This window comes from Rhinoraja longicauda, chromosome 26, assembly GCF_053455715.1.
Source record: "Rhinoraja longicauda isolate Sanriku21f chromosome 26, sRhiLon1.1, whole genome shotgun sequence".
In the NCBI taxonomy this organism is placed as follows: domain Eukaryota; kingdom Metazoa; phylum Chordata; class Chondrichthyes; order Rajiformes; family Arhynchobatidae; genus Rhinoraja; species Rhinoraja longicauda.
The window spans coordinates 5,532,411-5,551,638 of record NC_135978.1 but is presented as its reverse complement, the minus strand read 5'-3'; the positions used below and the strand labels follow the sequence as shown (position 1 = coordinate 5,551,638).

General features: G+C 43.5%; 1 protein-coding gene across 1 annotated transcript in view; it reads right to left on the bottom strand.

Moving 5' to 3' along the window:
• Nucleotides 1–18,838, bottom strand: part of appbp2 (amyloid beta precursor protein (cytoplasmic tail) binding protein 2) — a 55,923-nt gene extending 37,085 nt beyond the window's left edge. Inside the window, exons 1-2 of the mRNA XM_078422204.1 lie at nt 18,353–18,838; nt 935–1,023 (exon numbers count right to left, since the gene is read on the bottom strand). Of these exons, the coding sequence (XP_078278330.1) occupies nt 935–1,023; nt 18,353–18,490 (227 nt within the window). The 5' untranslated portion in view covers nt 18,491–18,838. The remainder of the gene's footprint in view (nt 1–934; nt 1,024–18,352) is intronic.
• Nucleotides 18,839–19,228: the final 390 nt, after the last annotated feature.

The following is a 19,228-nucleotide window of genomic DNA, read 5'->3' as shown; positions in this document are numbered from 1 at the left end:
AGTACTCTTTTAATATCAATTCAAATTCCACATGGACCAATGATCCCAGCACATATTAACACTACCCTACACACACTAGGGACAATTTTATATTTACACCAAGTCAATTAACCGACAAAGTTTAACGTCTTTGAAATGTGAGAGGAAACCGAAGATCTCAGAGAAAACGCACGCAGGTCACGGGGAGAATGTACAAACTCGGTACAGACAAGCACCCGTAGTCAGGATTGAACCAGGGTGTCTGGCACTGTAAGAGTGTAGCTCTACATCTATGCAACCGTGCCGCCCTTTAAGGGCTGATTGCCGAATTCAATTAATACATTTTATTTTATAAATCAGTTTTTTGGGTAATATTAAAAATTATTTATAAAAAATTAAAAGGCTCCCGGGATGTGCTGCAGAGCCAAACAAATAGGGAAGACCTGGCAGACTGCCCACTGCCGTGAAGAAGTACCCGACCAGCCGTGGCCTGCAGGGAGAAGCTCAGAGGCAGCCGAGCTCAGCCCCGAAGATTGGAGTCGAGGAGGGAGCCGCTTGCAACATTGGATGCGAAGAGTGAGCCGGTAGGAGAGGGACTGCGGTATTGCCTCTAGTGCCTTCAAGGACGAATGCAGGAAGTGCCCACGGGCAGAGGTGGTCATGCAAGGAGAGGAACATCGGTTTATGGTCTGAGCCAGCTTAAGGCGACTGAGGAAGCCTAGGGCTTACTTGAACTGAAATTATAAAAATATGAAAATCTAGTTTGTAAAGGTACCAATACTGGTGCCTGGTCACAAAAAAGCAATGTTAAAGAAAGAATTTAGTACACGAACATCACTGCAGATTTCATTCTCAAAACCCTATTACTCAGTCGTTGATTCCAGATGGAAACGGCGAGATAATACAAACCAATTAAATTGCAGCATAAATATCAACATGCACAAAGAAGGCTTACCTTTTGTCTGAAGCTCGTAGTACTTTAGCAAACACCTCAAGCTCACAAAATTCACCACCCAATTGGCAAAGACGTCCTTGTTGATAAAGCTGTAAAAAACAAGTAATTTTATTGAGGAAAAAAATAGTACTTTAATACTTTCACATAGAATATGCGCAGGGCTGGCAAAGTTAACATTTAATTCCCATTTTAATTTGCCCTCGAGAGTAATTAAAGAATATATAAATAGACTTTGTGTAGGAAAATAACTGCAGATGCTGGTACAAATCGAAGGTATTTATTCACAAAATGCTTGAGTAACTCAGCATGTCTGGCAGTATCTCAGGAGAGAAGGAATGGGTGACGTTTCGGGTTGAGACACTTCTTCAGACTGATGTCAGGGTTCCAACTATATTTAAGAGCAGGATGGAAATTGGTACTGAAGTGTATGAAGTCAGTGAGTTCTGCAATGGGTACAATGCAGTCGTCGATGTAGCGGAGATAGAGTTCGGGGATGGGGCCAGTGTATGTCTGGAACAGGGATTGTTCGACGTACCCGACAAAGAGGCAGGCATAGCTAGGGCCCATGCAAGTACCCTTAGCTACGTCTCTAGTTTGGAGGAAATGGGAGAAGTCAAAGGAGAAGTTGTTAAGGGTAAGAACCAGCTCTGCCAGGCGGAGGTTACAAGTATATTTAAGAGCAGGATGGAAATTAGTAGTGAAGTGCAGGAAGTCAGTGAGTTCTGCATGGATAGAAGAGGTAGCACCAATGCAGTCGTCGATGTAGTGGAGGTAGAGTTCAGGGATATGGCCAATATACGTCCGGAACAGGGATTCAAGTATATTTAAGAGCAGGATGGAAATTGGTAGTGAAAAGTATAAATACACTTTGGTTATTTTTAAGAAACTATGCAATTATGCCCATGTGATTTATCAAGGAATGTGAACTGCATTCAGGTAGTGAAATTGGAAATGTTGGAACATTCAATAACATTGGGTTCAGGAAGAGGTACAAGCTTTTCTAGGGTGCAGTGTACAAAGTACGTCTGTGAACAATGGTTTAACTAACTAATAATTTGGTTCTTATATTCTGCACTATACAGGTGCCAATCCCAAATGCATTCAGATCAATAATATTGAGGTTTAAGAGTCTCAAAAACACAGAACTTTATATATGCGTTTTTAATGTAAATAATCCACTCGTGGGGAAAAAGGTATGAAACACATATGGGTGAGGCTCCAAGAAAACTGCGCATGTCCTGATTTTCTCTAACACAAACCCGCATTATCTGCGCATGCATCAAGAAACACGCGTTGAGAAAATAATAATAATATAATACATTTTATTTGTCATATGTAGGTTGGCACAGGGTCAACGGTACAATGAAATGTATTTGACAAGACAACGGGTCACCTCATCAGTAATATTCCAAGGATAAATAAGATTTTAAAAATGACATTAGTAAGGTAAAAAGACAATATTAAAAATAGGTAAAAAGACAATATTTAAAAAAAACATACGATTTGAAATGTGTTTATGAGTTCAGAAGCCTGATGGCAGAAACTGTTCTTAAGTCTGGTGGTACGCGCAGCCATACTCCTGTATCGTCTGCCTGACGGTAACAAGGAGAACAGCCTGCGTGCTGGGTGGCTGTGGTCCTTGATGATGCTGCGTGTCTGCGTGTGCTGGTAGAAAATGTCCTGAATGGCCGGGAGACAGTTGCCAGTGATGTGCTGTGCCGTCTTCACCACTCTCTGGGGTTATAAAAGTTGACAGTCCTGATGGCCTGTGGGAAGAAGCTCCGTCTCATCCTCTCCGTTTTCACAGCGTGACAGCGGAGGCGTTTGCCTGATCGTAGCATCTGGAACAGTCCGTTACTGGGGTGGCAGGGGTCCCTCATGATCTTGCTTGCTCTGGATCTGCACCTCCTGATGTATAGGTCCTGCAGGGGGACGAGTGTAGTTCCCATGGTGCGTTCTGCCGAACGCACTACTCTCTGCAGGGCCATCCTGTCCTGGGCAGAGCTGTTCCCAAACCAGACTATAATGTTGCCGGACAGGATGCTCTCTACAGCCCCAGAATAGAAGCAATGAAGGATCCTCAGAGACACTCTGAATTTCCTCAGTTGTCTAAGGTGGTAAAGGCGCTGCTTAGCCTTACCCACCAGTGCGGCAATGTGCGTTGCCCACGTCAGATCCTCTGCGATGCGGACTCGCAAGTATTTAGTTTCCTGGCACCACCAATATTATTTTCCTGGCACCAGCTGTTTAGTGCCTTTACCTCCTCTCTGTAGGCCGTCTCATTGTTGTCTGTGATGAGGCCCAAGATGGTCGTGTCGTCAGCAAACTTTAGGATGCTGTTTGAGCTGTGCTTAGCAGTACAGTCGTGCGTGAACAGGGAGTACAGGAGAGGACTGAGCACACAGCCCTGTGGTGTGCCTGTGTTGAGGATCAGTGAGGAAGAGGTGTGGCTGCCAATTCTCACCACCTGGGGCCTGCCCGTCAGGAAATCGAATATCCATCCGCAGAGGGAGGTCTCCAGTCCAAGATCAAAGAGCTTGGGGACGAGTTTTGAGGGAATAATAGTGTTGAATGCTGAGCTGTAGTCAATAAAGAGCATTCTCACATATGTATTTCCTTTGTCCAGGTGCGTGAGCGCAGTATGTATTGCCATAGCGATGGCATCGTCCGTGGCCCTGTTTGGTCTATATGCAAACTGAAGAGGGTCCAAGGTGTCAGGGAGAGAGGAGCAGATGAGTTTTGACTAGTCGCTCGAAGCACTTCATGATGACTGATGTCAGTGCGACAGGACGGTAGTCATTTAAACAGGAGGTTACTGGTTTCTTTGGAACAGGAACGATGATGGATGCTTTGAAGGAGGTGGGAACCACAGACTGACTCAGAGAGGTTGAAGATGTTGGTGAACACCTCTGCCAGTTGATCAGCACACGCTCTGAGAGCCCGCCCTGGAATACCATCCGGCCCTGGAGCTTTGCGGTCGTTGACCTTTTTGAAAGACCGCCTCAAAGGACAGTGTGGTAGTCCCCCTGCACAACTGTGGACTCATGGTTGGCGCTGTGTTGTCTGCATGGAACCGGGCGTAAAAGGTGTTAAGCTCGTCCGATAGTGATGCGGTAGGCTGCACAGTGCTCCTGTTTTTCCCTTTGTAGTCTGTGACGCAGCGTAATCCAGTGTAGTAGTTAGATTCCACTTTGTTTCTGTAGTCTCTCTTGGCTTTCCTGATGGACCTCCGGAGGTCATATCTGGCTACCTTGTAGGCGTTGAGGTCGCCTGAGTTGAAGGCAGTAGTCCGTGCTTTAAGTTTAGCACGGATTTCCCGTCCGACCAGGGTTTCTGATTTGGGTAAGTGCAGATGGTGGCTTTTGGAACCACATCATCGATGCACTTACTTATGTAGCCTAAGACAGTCTGTGTATTCGTTGACATTGCCTTCTGCTGCGTCTTCAAACATCTGCCAGTCAGTTGTGTCAAAGCAGTCCTGTAAGGCCTTATCAACCTCATTGTTCCATTTATATATGACCCTGGAAACCGGTTTTTCCTGTTTTAGTTTCTGCCTGTATGCAGGCAGCAGTAGAATGGAACAATGATCTGCCTTACCAAAAGCAGGGTGAGGGAGGGGCTTATAACAGTCTCTGAATGGGGTGTAACAATGGTCCAGGGTTTGCTCTGCCCTAGTGGGAAATGTGATGTGTTGGAAGTATTTTGGGAGAACCTTCTTCATATTGGCTCGGTTGAAGTCTCCTAGAACAATGAACGCAGCTCAGGATGGGACTTCTCCAGCTCATTTACAATCCCATACAGTTTGTCCAGGGCTAGAGATTTATCAGCCTGTGGGGGGATGTAAGCAGCAGTAAGGAGGACCGAACTGAACTCTCTGGGGAGGTAGAAAGGTCTAGCTTTAATGGTCAACAGCTCCGGAACCGGGGAGCAGTGTATAGTTAAAACGCAGATATCCATGGCCCACGAAGAGATAACCATAAAGCACACTCCCCCTCCTCTCGACTTGCCCGAGTCCTTCGTTCTGTCTTGTCGGTAGACGGAAAAACTCTCCGGAGTGACGGCACAGTCGGGTACGCTGGTCTCCAGCCACGTCTCCGTGAACGCCAGAACACACCAGTTCTTAATGTCCCGATGGTGTTCGATCCGTGCGCGCAACTCGTCTAATTTATTGTCCAGGGATTGTACATTAGCTAACAGAATGCTGGGCAGAGTTTTTTTTAAAACTTCTTCGCCGGCTTCTGCACAGAGCGCCAGCACGCTTCCCTCTCTTTGCTTTCCTCCTCCGCCGTGCAGATAGACAAAACACCCAGGGGAGGCCGTCGTCTGTGTTATCAATAGCTGGCTTAAAGTCCGCGTTGGCTGACGTTCCTATCTCCAAAAGTGTTTGTCGATCATACTAAACATGTGATAGTACAGTATGTGCAGAAAGAGCAAGTAGTAAAAAAGTAAATAATTTTGTGTTAATTTATTTTACCCGCACAAATTGCATGAGAGCAAATCTTATTTTGTATCTCAAATTAATGATTTGCGAGAGGCTAATTGCAGTTCATAAGTTATAGGAGCAGAATTAGGCCAATCTGCTCATTGGTTCTACTCCATCATTCAACCATGGCTGATCTATCAATCCCTCTCAACTCCATTCTCCTGCCTTTTCCTTGTAACCCATGACACCTTTAATAAGCAAGAATCTGTCAATCTCCATTTTAAAAATACCTAATGACTTGGCCACCACATGAATTTCACAGAGACGGAGTCTTTGCAACACCTGGCCACACCTTTGGACAAATGATGTTGTCAAGACATGAAGCTTGGTCAGATACTGATTTGCTAGTGTTGCAAGATGTTTCGAATTTACAGAATTCATTGCGAAATAGAATAATTTATTCTGCAAAGTTCATTGCAGAATAGAAGAATGTATGTTGTGCAACAAACTGAAATAAGTTGCATTCTGGTCTTCTTGAGGCGAGAATACTTTATTCCTTACATTTCCATCGAATTGATTCAGAATAGATTATAAGCTGCGATTTACAAAATTTGTCCCTTTGGATATCCAATAATCTTATTTCTACAGTGGAGGTTTCGATAACCGTTATTTACAGAATAAAATTTCCACTTCCACAATTTTTCAAAACTTGAGTGAAAGTCATGAAGTAGTCTTTGTGGTTTATCGTAATAATCCTGGAGTGTATGGTCATATAGACAATAGACAATAGACAATAGGTGCAGGAGTAGGCCATTCAGCCCTTCGAGCCAGCACCGCCATTCAATGCGATCATGGCTGATCACTCTCAATCAGTACCCCGTTCCTGCCTTCTCCCCATACCCCCTCACTCCGCTATCCTTAAGAGCTCTATCCAGCTCTCTCTTGAAAGCATCCAACGAACTGGCCTCCACTGCCTTCTGAGGCAGAGAATTCCACACCTTCACCACCCTCTGACTGAAAAAGTTCTTCCTCATCTCCGTTCTAAATGGCCTACCCCTTATTCTCAAACTGTGGCCCCTTGTTCTGGACTCCCCCAACATTGGGAACATGTTATCTGCCTCTAATGTGTCCAATCCCCTAATTATCTTATATGTTTCAATAAGATCCCCCCTCATCCTTCTAAATTCCAGTGTATACAAGCCCAATCGCTCCAGCCTTTCAACATACGACAGTCCCGCCATTCCGGGAATTAACCTAGTGAACCTACGCTGCACGCCCTCCATAGCAAGAACATCCTTCCTCAAATTTGGAGACCAAAACTGCACACAGTACTCCAGGTGCGGTCTCACCAGGGCCCGGTACAACTGTAGAAGGACCTCTTTGCTCCTATACTCAACTCCTCTTGTTACGAAGGCCAACATTCCATTGGCTTTCTTCACTGCCTGCTGAACCTGCATGCTTCCTTTCATTGACTGATGCACTAGGACACCCAGATCTCGTTGAACTCCCCCTCCTCCTAACTTGACACCATTCAGATAATAATCTGCCTTTCTATTCTTACTTCCAAAGTGAATAACCTCACACTTATCTACATTAAACTGCATCTGCCATGTATCTGCCCACTCACACAACCTGTCCAAGTCACCCTGCAGCCTTATTGCATCTTCCTCACAATTCACACTACCCCCCAACTTAGTATCATCTGCAAATTTGCTAATGGTACTTTTAATCCCTTCGTCTAAGTCATTAATGTATATCGTAAATAGCTGGGGTCCCAGCACCGAACCTTGCGGTACCCCACTGGTCACTGCCTGCCATTCCGAAAGGGACCCATTTATCCCCACTCTTTGCTTTCTGTCTGTCAACCAATTTTCTATCCTATACTTGGACTGCCAGAAATATACTAGGATTTCTGGTAATTCACCTTCCATTTAAGATGATTGAAATGTTTAAACCTGCACTGCAAGGTGAAGACCGTATAAGATATAATGTTATTTTACCCTAATGATAAAGGTCGTGGGTCTGCAGATAAGCATGATATCAGTTGAGAAATCAATATTTTCCAACTTTTGCTCATGTTGTAATAAAGGACTCTCATTTTCTTGAAGGCCAATCCCAGTAGTTGAACAAACATAAAATATCACCAACACAAAGAGGTTATATTTCTCTTAAGTTCCAGCACTTTGATTATTTTTTCCTAAAATGTTGATCATCTTCCCAGTTGAGATGAAGGTGACAATTTCTGAAACAGTATTTGAAACATTTTGCGCTTCAACTAATTGTCTGTGAGATATCCTTGATGGATGATGAAATGAAATGGGGGGAATATTTTAATTCATCCATTGCACCATTGGGAGGCTCATTTTTGCATGAACTTTTTACGCCGCAGTTTTTCAAAGTAGTCAAGTGCACTTTTTATCCTGATTACTTCAGATAGTTTTTTGTAACGCTGCTAAATTTGTATTTCACAAATATTTCTAGTTGTGCGTTTTCTTCTATGTCCCCTGACTTGTCAAGAGTGAAGCAGAATGCTAGTAAAACGTTCAAAGCGTATTGCAGATCCTACTAGCAACATCAGCATTGCTTGGGGAATACTTTTCTTTGAACTGTGGCACAACATGGGATTTATTTATTAGTCGCTGCATCTTTGTTGGTCGGCACGGACTCAGTGTGCCGAAGGGCCTATTTCTCTAAACTAAACTGATTTCCCAATCCGAGAACAAGAAAACCTGTGAAATTTGGCTCTGCCTTATTGTGCTCCAGGAGTCCATAAGTACAGTACAAGACGTCTTGGGGCTGGTGCTCTGCCAAACAGAAAAATGTACTCCAGTCACAAGCTTATCTGCTGGCAGACACAAGCGGATCTGTTGACGATCCAGCCCACTGCATTCTACACACAACTGTTTTACAAAATACACTGAAAATACACTGAAAACCAAATATCTCCAGCAACTCCATTTAAAATTATATGATTACATTTTTTAAATACATTTCAGTAAAAACTGTTATGCTAAAGTGTTTTCTTAGAGGTATCAATTCAAATATCTTCGTAATTAACACTTTACATAAAGTCAGTCAGATTTCAAATAATTAGTACAAAATATCAAGATTCCACCTGGAAAGAAACGACATAATTATTGCTGACCTTGTCTCCTGCAAATAAGTTGATGAGAGTAAACCTGTCATTCTCTGTTTGATTATTGCTTCAAAAGCATTTCATAAGCGATTAAAGTGGTGTGGAGTGCCCATAAGATGTTCACTGACACCGCATTTATAAAAAAAAATTCAATAGGTAGGCTGGTGAGGTATACTGTTTTGTCATGAAAGTAATCACTGGATTCTATTTGCATTGTAAAGTGTAGGCTCTCTAGACCTTTGAGCCTTTTCCATCAATCTAAGAATTTAACCCTTTTCCCCTAGTCCAAACCCCAACAGCAGAAACAATTTCTCCATCTCTACCACCTTAATATTCGGAACATTAATCAGGTTCTCAAATTCTAGCAAAAGCAATCCTTGTTTGGCTCACCATCCCCTATAATTTAAGTCTTGGAGTCTAGGTTTCAATTAGGTTAATCTACATTGCATTTATTTCAAGAATAATAGCCGGGCATAGACATGCTGGAGTAATTCAGCGGGACAGGCAGCATCTCTGGAGAGAAGGAATGGGCGACGTTTTGGGTCGAGACCCGTCTTCAGGGTCTGAAGAAGGGTCTCGATCTGAAACGTCACCCATTCCTCTCTCCAGAGATGCTGCCTGTCCCACTGGGTTACTCCAGGATCTTGTGTCGATCTTCGGTTTAAACCAGCATCTGCAGTTCCTTCCTACACAATAATAGCTGGGCATTGCTTTGAACAGTAAGCTATCCATCTAAGGTGATCTCCTACCAGCAAAGACAGCACTGCATGGATCTTCAAGCAATAACTTGGTCCATATCAACACCTCCAATCAAAAAATTGGGCCTTTTGGGCATACAATTCATTATATGGAGGCCTGCAAACACCCATGCAGCCTGAAAATGCTTAGAAGTAAAAATCTTAAAAATCATAAAGCAAACATTTTGTTTTGTGAATTTAAACTTACTCAATCAAAAATATGAATTATCCACAACATCTCTCTTTCTTACAGTTATTCCTTTTAATTGAAATGAACATAGGCTGGCCTGAAACAAGTTTAACAAGCAAACATCTAGCATAACTGCTGAGAAAGAGCAGGAAGTTATTGCTTCATTCCTGGACTCTATGAGCAGGGAAGGGGAGAGGGTGTCACTGAGTGAGCCCTGGACCCAAAGCCTCTCCTGTATTGTAGCACCCTCAACCCCCCCACTCAATCCCCCTCACCCCCCCCTCCTCCCACCACTGACCCACTCCATCCCCCCTACCAACCCCCACTTGCCCCTCCCCTGCCCCCACCTCCACTCCCCCTAGTCCTGCCTCCACCCCCATTTCCCCCTCCCCTACCTTCCTCCCCACCCCTACCCCCACTCTCACTGCCCGCACACCACTCTCCCCCCACCCCAATCTTCCCTCCTCCTCACCCCCACTCTTCCCTTCTCCCCATCCTGCCCTCCTCCCCAATACCACTCTCCCCACCACCCCCACTCTCCTTCCTTCCCCCCCGATCTGAGGAATGTCAGGAGCAAGGCATGTCAGGACGGGGGGCGGGGGGAGCATTAGTTAAAGGTCCCGGGGGGGGGGGGAGCGCATTAGTTAAACGTCCGGGGGGGGGGGGGGGGGGGAGCACATTAGTTAAAGGTCTCCGGGGGGGGGGGGGGGCGCGCGAGAGCGAGCTAATCTCTCACAGCCACACGGGTGCCATTGTGACGTCACACGCTGAAGACCTTCAAGAAATGGGTTAGAAAGGAAAATTTTAAACTTTAAAATCTCTCTAGCTTTAAAGATATAGTTTCAATTTGAATGAGAGTTGTTCGACATTACGCCCAGGATAATGGTGAGTAGTGTGGGCCAAACATTGTGGCGCTATGGTGTACCGTTTTGGCTGTGCGAACCAAAAAAGGTGGAGACAGACGGACGGATGGAAAGAAAATACTGGTTACTCCTTCAGTGATCCAATGTTATCCACAACAAAATGTATTTGTCATTATTTCTGCCCATTCAGGTAATCTATTCATTGTAATTGAATGCTTGCCAACATTGCTTATAATACTGCTTATCTGTGTCATCAGAAATCATTGATATAAATCTTCCTACCCAAAACATTTATAAAAATAGTGGATAATTGCAGGCCTAACACTGGTCCTTGTGGATATTACCAATCACAGCATGACAACAGTGGACAGGACTATTACCCCAATTCTCTACTTCCTGACACTTATTTTCTAGCCAAGTCAATTGTCAGCAGTCAATTCTATGAGCATCAACTTTAATTTCATGTGAAGAATTTCATCGAATATATCTCGAAGTCTACAAGGCTGAAATATCTACACGTAATATCTTCGAAGTCTATACTGCAATTGCACAATAAACAGTAATCCCTGGAAACACTCAGATCAGGCAGCATTTGTGGAGAGAAAATGTTTAATAGAATACAATCATTGGTATTGTGATCAGAGGTCGCTGACACAAAATCTTAACTATTTTCCTCTCTACAGATGCTTCTTCAATAATTGAGCATTTCCAAAATTTTCTGTGTATATTTAGATTTGCAGCACCTGCAGTTTATTTTTTGCTGTCAGTTATACTTGCTCTTTCTGATAGAGGTGTTTGGTTGCTCTATCCTTCACAAAATCCTAACAGAAATTATGCTGATTGTTTGATATTTCCTGGTTTCTTCCTCTCACTTTTTTAAAGTGGCATAATGACATGCAATTTCTAAGTGTAAGAAAATAACTGCAGATGCTGGTACAAATCGAAGGTATTTATTTCACAAAATGCTGGAGTAACTCAGTAGGTCAGGCAGCATCTCAGGAGAGAAGGAATGGGTGACGTTTCGGGTCGAGACCCTTCTTCAGACTGATGTCGGGGGCGGGACAAAGGAAGGATATAGGTGGATATAGATAGATATAGATATAGGTGGATATAGATAGATAGAGAACTGGGAAGGGGAGGGGAAGAGAGGGACAGAGGAACTATCTAAAGTTGGAGAGGTCAATGTTCATACCGCTGGGCTGCAAGCTGCCCAAGCGAAATATGAGGTGCTGTTCCTCCAATTTCCGGTGGGCCTCATTATGGCACTGGAGGAGGCCCATGACAGAAAGGTCAGACTGGTCAGACATTTTTCTAATGTAAAGCTTTGCTGATGTTCCTTGCAAATAATTGTACCAGTGAATAGGATGACCTAACTGAACAAGCAATGGGAAACCTACAAGAGGTCTTAGGGAGGACAAATGAGTATTTATCTCAAAAATGCCTTCTGTTTCCAAATGAGCTAAGAAATGAAAGCAAGGAATCCAATTATACATTCAATCTTGCTTGTGCAAATGATATCTTTTACTTCAGGTGGGAATAGAACCATCTTTCTATTAGTGAAATTGCACTTTTAACATTTACTAGACCAAGTGGACCCGTTGGGCCCAAACCTCTCCTGCATTGGTGCCGCACCCTGTCCTCCCCCCTGTCCTCCCCCCTCTCCTCAACCCCTCCTCCCCGCTCCCTTCTCCACCCTTCCCTCCTCTTAAACTTAAAAATGTGAATAACTTAAAAAATATAAGACCGATTTCAATAAAACTACTTGCATTATCACTAAAGTGACAATGGTGAGTAAGGTGGGCCTAAAATTGTCACGCTATCGGGTACCGTTTTGGCTGAAGTTCAGTCACAAACAAGATAACAAACGAGAATTTTAGTAGATTCCAAAACCTTAGGCAAAGTAGCAACAATATGGATACAATTCAGCCACAAGGACATATGGTTCTCCAATTTAAAAAAAAACACTGGAATTTGCATTGTTTAATTAACTGAATCTGTGACAGTGTCACGAGGCAGAAACTATGAAACTACTTCAAATACATTTGCAACAAAGTAACAGCAAATGCATTCAGTTACAAGGGAATTTAAAAACTCTTATGCCAAAAACCAGCCTAATAATTTGTAATACGCATAAATGTGAAATATTTCAGTTTATTGCCAAATTGACAACAAACATATATACATTGACGATATTCTATTCCTATAGGGAAAATTTGGCACGCATCAAAGGAATGCCAAATAGTATCCAAAAGCCAGACCACTTGCTGGTTTTTAAAAATTGAACTTAGAATGATGGAAGTTGGAAGAAATTCAGAAGGGGCATTTGGATCACTGGGACTGTATAACAGAAGAAGCAATCAGCAACAGCAAACCAAATGGACGTTAGTAAAAAGAGAGCTGGTATATGACAAAAAGATTACAGTGGCAGTAAAAACAGAAATAACGAGGGGATTTAAAATGGTGAGGACATCTGAGGCACTGTGATCTGTACAACAGTGGAAGCTGGCTTTAAACAATGTGATTGACCTTAATAAACTCAATTTCTTTCAAAGTTTGGCTACATGAAGTATGCATTAGAATCAGAATAATACATCACAGAAAGAGATTCTTCCACCCAAATCGTCATGCTTTCCTGAACTCGACCCATATTCCTGCTGCTGGCCCATATCCCTCTATATTCCTATCCATGTACCTGTTTAAATTACATAACTATCTGCTTCTACCTCGTTCTCTGGCAGCTCATTCCACATATGTACCATCCAGTGTGGAAAAACATGCCCCTTAGGTCCCCTTTAAATTATTCCCCTCATCACAAATCTATGCTCTCTAGTTTCAACTTACCTACCCTGGGAAAAATACTGTGACCATCCATCGTATCTATGCTCCTCAATTTCTTCAAGATCACTGCTCAATCTCCTACACACCAGGGAAACACAGTTCCAGCCTATCCAGTCTCTCCTTGCAGCTAAAGCCCTCCAGTAGTTTTAGTTTAGTTTACAGACAACATGGAAACAAGCCTTTGGCCCACTGATTCCACGCCAACTATCTATCACTCTTTCACACTAGTTCCATGTTATCTCACTCTCGCATCCACTCCCTACACACTAGGACAATTTGCAGAGGCCAATTAACCTGAAAACCCGCATGTTTAGTTTAGAGATACAGCGTGGCAACGCACGCCCTTTGGCCCACCGAGTCCACACTGACCAACAACTCTACACTAATTCTATGCTATCCTCTTGGTCACCTCTTCAAAAAGCTCTAATACTTAGTAATTTCACATACACAAAGGCATGTAGACTATTCCTAACACTTACCTTTCCTGACACAGATAGATCCTGTTTCTCAGAATCCCTTCCTGTAACTTTCCCACCACTGATGTTACGCTCAGCATCCGATGAATCCCTGGCTTGTCCTTGCAGCCCTTCTTAAATAAATACCAGAACTGACATGGAGGGAATTAATTCACATTTGGCACTTTAGCATTGCACAAGCAAAACAATTGGCATGTGGGTTTCTTGAAAAGGACATTTTCTTTGAGCATAAAAGATTGGAGGAAATGTGCGAGTGCAAAGTATTTGGACTGTCAGAAGGCCTTCGATAGGATGCCATACAAAAGGTCATGAAAATAATTAGAGCACATGAGATTGGGGACAATATATTGCAGTGGATTGAGGATTGGTTCACTTACACAAACCGACAGGAACAAAATGAAGACCGAGTGCTGGAGTAACTCAGCAGGCCAGGCAGCATCCCTGGAGAACATGGATGGGTGACATTTCGAGTTGGGACCCTTCTTCAGAGACAAAGCAAAATGACTTTTGTTAGATTAAGAGGTTGCCATCAATGGGGGTGTTGCAGACACTGGTATTGCTGGCCCAGTCCCCAGTGAGAGGAGAGAGAAGGCAAAGTACATTGTGGGTGGAATATAAAGTGCATAATTGCAGTAATCCACTGGTGGAAAATATTTTAAAAGGAATACAGTAAAGCTGTGTCTTCTTAAGGTTGAAACCATTTGTGATACACTGAAAATTATGGTTCACCAGTTCATCTGCTGGGATGAGAGCTGTAATGTGAAGAGATATTAAGCAAACTGGACCAAAACACTTGTTTAGAAAGACAAAAGATAGTGTCCTTGAAGCATACAAAATTCTAATAGGGGTTGACAAGGTAGATGAGGGGTAATGTTTCCTCTGACTGGGTTGCAATTTCAAGATAAAGGGGTTGGACATTCAAGACAGAGAAGAAATTTCCTCACCCCGAGGATGGTGGAATCTTCATAATTCACTCATGTTTAAAAACTGTCACCAAGTATATTCAAGACATTTGGACAGGTTCATGGACAGGAAAGTTTTACATAGATATAGACCAAATGTAAGCAAATGAAGCTAACTCAGGAAGGCACTTTAGTAGTGTATGGACAAGGTAGGCCAAATGACATATGTCTGTGCTGTATATGACGTAATTCGATTTTTGGATATTATAAGGGAATCTAGGGATGTGGGGTTATTGTAGGAAAATGACAAGAGGGAAATGATCATCCAGAATGATATTGAATGGTGGAGCACCTCTGGGGTGCTGAAAAACCCTATTCTTATTTTTGTTTCTTATTCTATGTAACAAAAGTGGATAGTGATCCATTTAGTTAGCATATGAAGGGTCTCGACCCGAAACGTCACCCATTCCTTCTCTCCTGAGATGCTGCCTGACCTGCTGAATTACTCCAGCATTTTGTGAAATAAATAACTGATTTGTACCAGCATCTGCAGTTATTTTCTTACATTTAGTTAACATAAATTAGCACCTCTCAACGCAAGTTAAATATATCTAACTTCCAAAAGGAAATACAAAATTTTAGGTGGTTTACCACTTTTTCGTTATAAAGTCAAATTTGAACAAGGTAAAGCAGAAGAGTGATGAAGTTCTCTTTATCAGTTCTCAGCAAGCATCGCCTAGCAAAACCAATCATTTTTTTGCAATTGGGGCTATTAAGTCCACAAAATTTGAAATTGTAACTATTAAAGTATGTATTTTCGCCAAATGAAGATTTTCTCCATATCTGAAACACTTCCCGTTATCATCTAATGGGTCAGGCAGCATCTCTACAGTTCCTTGTTTCTGACCATCTCTGAAGTTCTTCGTTTCTAAAGGAAATGCAGATGCTGGTTTGACAAAAAAGACACAAAATGTTCGATTAACAGCTGGTCAGGCAGCAACGTGGATAGGTGACATTTTGGATTAGAACCCTTTATCGGACATCGAATCCATAGACTTTGCCTATCCATGTTATCTGGAGATGCTGCCTGACCTGCAGAATTACTCAAGAGCTCAGTGTCTTTTTTGAATAAGCTACTGTCACTTCCCATTTGGTTAACTATATTTCTCCTGTGCTGCAGATATTACATTGCCAAGTGACAAGGGCATTTCAAGGCTATTGTCTCCGTTAATCTTTCATTAAAAAATGCTGACGCTATTTCGCAGTTTAGGATGAACAAGACTCTAACTTTCCTTCCCTATAGGGGAAACCCCCCCCACCATGCCTGCTCTTAATAGTGTGCATCAAGATAGGGAACATACCACAAGAGAAAGTACATAGCATCACATTTGGAAAGCAGTGACAGGATCGGTCAAAGTCACCATGGATTTATGATTGGGAAATCATGCTTGATTAATCTTCTGGAATTTTTTGAGGAAGTAACAAATGGAATGGATAAGGGAGAGCCAGTGGATGTGGTGTACCTGGACTTTCAAAGACCCTTTGACTCCCACAAAAGAGATTAGTGTGCAAAATTAGAGCACATGGTATTGGCGGTAGGGTATTGACATGGATAGAGAACTGGTTGGTAGACAGGAAGCAACGAGTAGGAAATAACAGGTTCTTTTCAGAATAGCAGGCAGTGACCAGTGGGGTGCTGCAAGGCTCAGTGCTGGGACCCCAGTTGTTTACAATATATATTAACGATTTAAATGTGGGAATTAAATGTGACATCTCGAAGTTTGCGGATGTCACAAAGCTGGGTGGCAGTGTGAGCTGCAAGGAGGATGCTATGAGGCTGCAGGGTGACGAATAGGTTGGCTGAGTGGGCAGATGCAGTATCATGTGGATAAAAGTCAGTTTATCTGACATAAGGAAGGCAGATTATCTGAAGGGTGTCAGATTAGGAAAGGGAGAGGTGCAACGAGACCTGGGTGTGCTTGTACACCAGTCACTGAAAGTAAGCATGCAGGTATAGCAGGTGGTGAAGAAAGCTAATAGCATGTTGGCCTTCATTGCAAGAAGATTTGCGTTTAGGAGCAAGGAGGTCCTACCTCAGTTATACAGGGCCCTGGTGTGACCGCACCTGGAGTATTGTGTGCAGTTTTGGTCTCCTAATTTGAGGAAGGACATTATTGTTATAGAGGGAGTGCAGCATAGGTTCACCAGGTTAATTCTGAGGATGGCGGGACTGACATATGATGAAAGAATGGCTCGACTGGGCTTGTATTCACTGGAATTTAGATGGATGAGAGGGGATCTTATAGAAACATATTAAATTCTTAAAGGATTGGACAGGCTAGATGCAGGAAAAATATTCCCGATGTTGGGGGAGTCCAGACCAGGGATCACAGTTGAGAATAAGGGGTAGGCCATTTAGGACTGAGATGAGGAACAACTTTTTCACCCAGAGAGTTGTGAATCTGTGGAATTCTCTGCCACAATTCAATTCACTGGATGTTTTCAAGAGAGAGTTAGATTTAGCTCTTAGGGCTAAAGGAATCAAGGGATATGGGGAAAAAGCAGGAACGGGATACTGATTTTGGATGATCAATCATGGTCATATTGAATGGCTCAAAGGGCCGAATGGCCTACTCCTGCGCCTATTTTCTATGTTTCTACATGGACAATCCTGCTATTTTATGATAAACATGTTGTCTGTCCATCACTGTGTAATGTATGTCATTACTTTTGAGTTCCAATCGTGATAGCAAAACTGAGCAGAGTATCCTATCCCAGCACAGACAAAATGCTATTATATCTAATGTACAAAAGTGAATATCATGGCATTCAGAGCTTATTTCAATGAATTAATTTGCCTGAACTGCATAGTATTTCCAGCATCTGCAGGTTTAATTTGGCTTTTCAATTCACTGAATATTTCACTAAAGGTACAATAAAACATGGTTTTGTCCTCAGTTACAGCATTATAAGTTTGTCAGAAGGTAGACACAAAATGCTGGAGTAACTCAGCAGGACAGGCAGCATCTTCTGGAGAAGGAATGGATGACATTTCAGGTCAAGACCCTTCTTCAGACTCTGTAGGTTTGTCACTTCTATTATTCACAGAACAATTGGAAGGTAGCAACATCTAATAAATGTTTTTAAAAGCCTACCTAGTAGGAATCTGAACAGTGTGCGAGATTTATCTGGATTACAATAAATAATAAATCAACAATACTTTTTATCAAAAAAAAAAGAATTGAAAGGATAAAACAACATAGACAAAAGGGCCTGCAGATGCTAGATTCTGGAGCAAAACACAAAATGCTGGAATAACAGCGGATGAGGCCGCATTCAGGATATTGTGAGCAAAAACACAAAGTGCTAGAGTCCAGAGATGCTGTCTGACCAGCTGAGTTATTCCAGCACGTTTGAAACAACACTGTGTACACAGCAGTAGATATGCCGAGGTATTCATTGTTCAAAACATTATTTCTTAAACCTAGAATCTCACAAAAATGACATTGCCGTGTCCTTAACTACAACAATCACACGACGTTGTACAAATCATCCCCCATAGATATACCACATAGCCCGCAGTGATGGGACTTGTCTTGATTGCAAATGACGGATTGCATCTGCGGCAAACGTGTCCTTAGATTTTTTTAAAACACACACACAAAAATAAAAGCATTGCAACCAAGTGTCTGGTGACAATAACATTTAGCTCGTTCTCGTTGCAACGCAATGTGAGAGCGGAGACGACAAAATGAGAGAGAGTGAGAATGAAGGAAAAAAACCCCAACTTCACACTCCAGAGAGAGAGCTTCAATGCAGAAAGAAAAACAGCAGCGCCCGGGGTGAAACATACCTTGTAATAAACGTCAAACTGGATGTTTTCGGGCAGCGATCGGATCTCCCTGCGGGAGCGGGTGTAGCTGTCCACCACGGCGGAGATCGCAGTGTTGTACAGGGTTTCGGGAATCCATTCCAGCTCCACGGCCGCCATGTTGTTGATGCCCCGTCCCCCTCCCGCCGCCCGCAGCCGCAGCCGCCGCCGCCGCCTACCTCAGCTCAGAGTGGTCGTCGGTCACCCGGCCGAGCCGCCAAACCACCCCTCACCCAACCCTTGTCTCTTCTCGACGAATATCCCCAAACCGTCAGACGGCCATCTCACTCAGAACGGGGGGGGGGAGGAGGAGGGGGGAGAGAGAGAGAGAAAACAACACAAACACACACACAACGTCCACCGCCTTTCCCTTTCCTCCCATTTCATTTTCGGTCACAAGCAGAACACGGCCATCTCAACCTCACGACCTGCGCGCTGACGTCATCGGGCGAGGGGCACCCGCCCGGCGCAGCCCGACGCGTCGCGTCACGCGTCACGCGTCACACGTCACGGGAGGGGGTGGGAGGTTGTGCAGACGCGAAGGCGACGTGAAAACTCCCGCAGCAGCCGCGAGGGAGGAGTTAAATTCTCAGGTTAGCGTGCCGAGCGAGGTTGAGGCAGCAGGTGCGGGCGGGAGGAGATCACAAACATTTTGTCACCCATTCATGATTCTAGATAGCTTTATTTGTCATCCAAATTGGACGAAATTCAGTCATTGGGCGAGGGGCTTCTCTCCTGAGATGCTGCCTGACCTGCTGAATTACTCCAGCATTTTGTGACCCATCCCTTCTCTCCTGAGATGCTGCCTGACCTGCTGAGTTACTCCAGCATTTTGTGACCCATCCCTTCTCTCCTGAG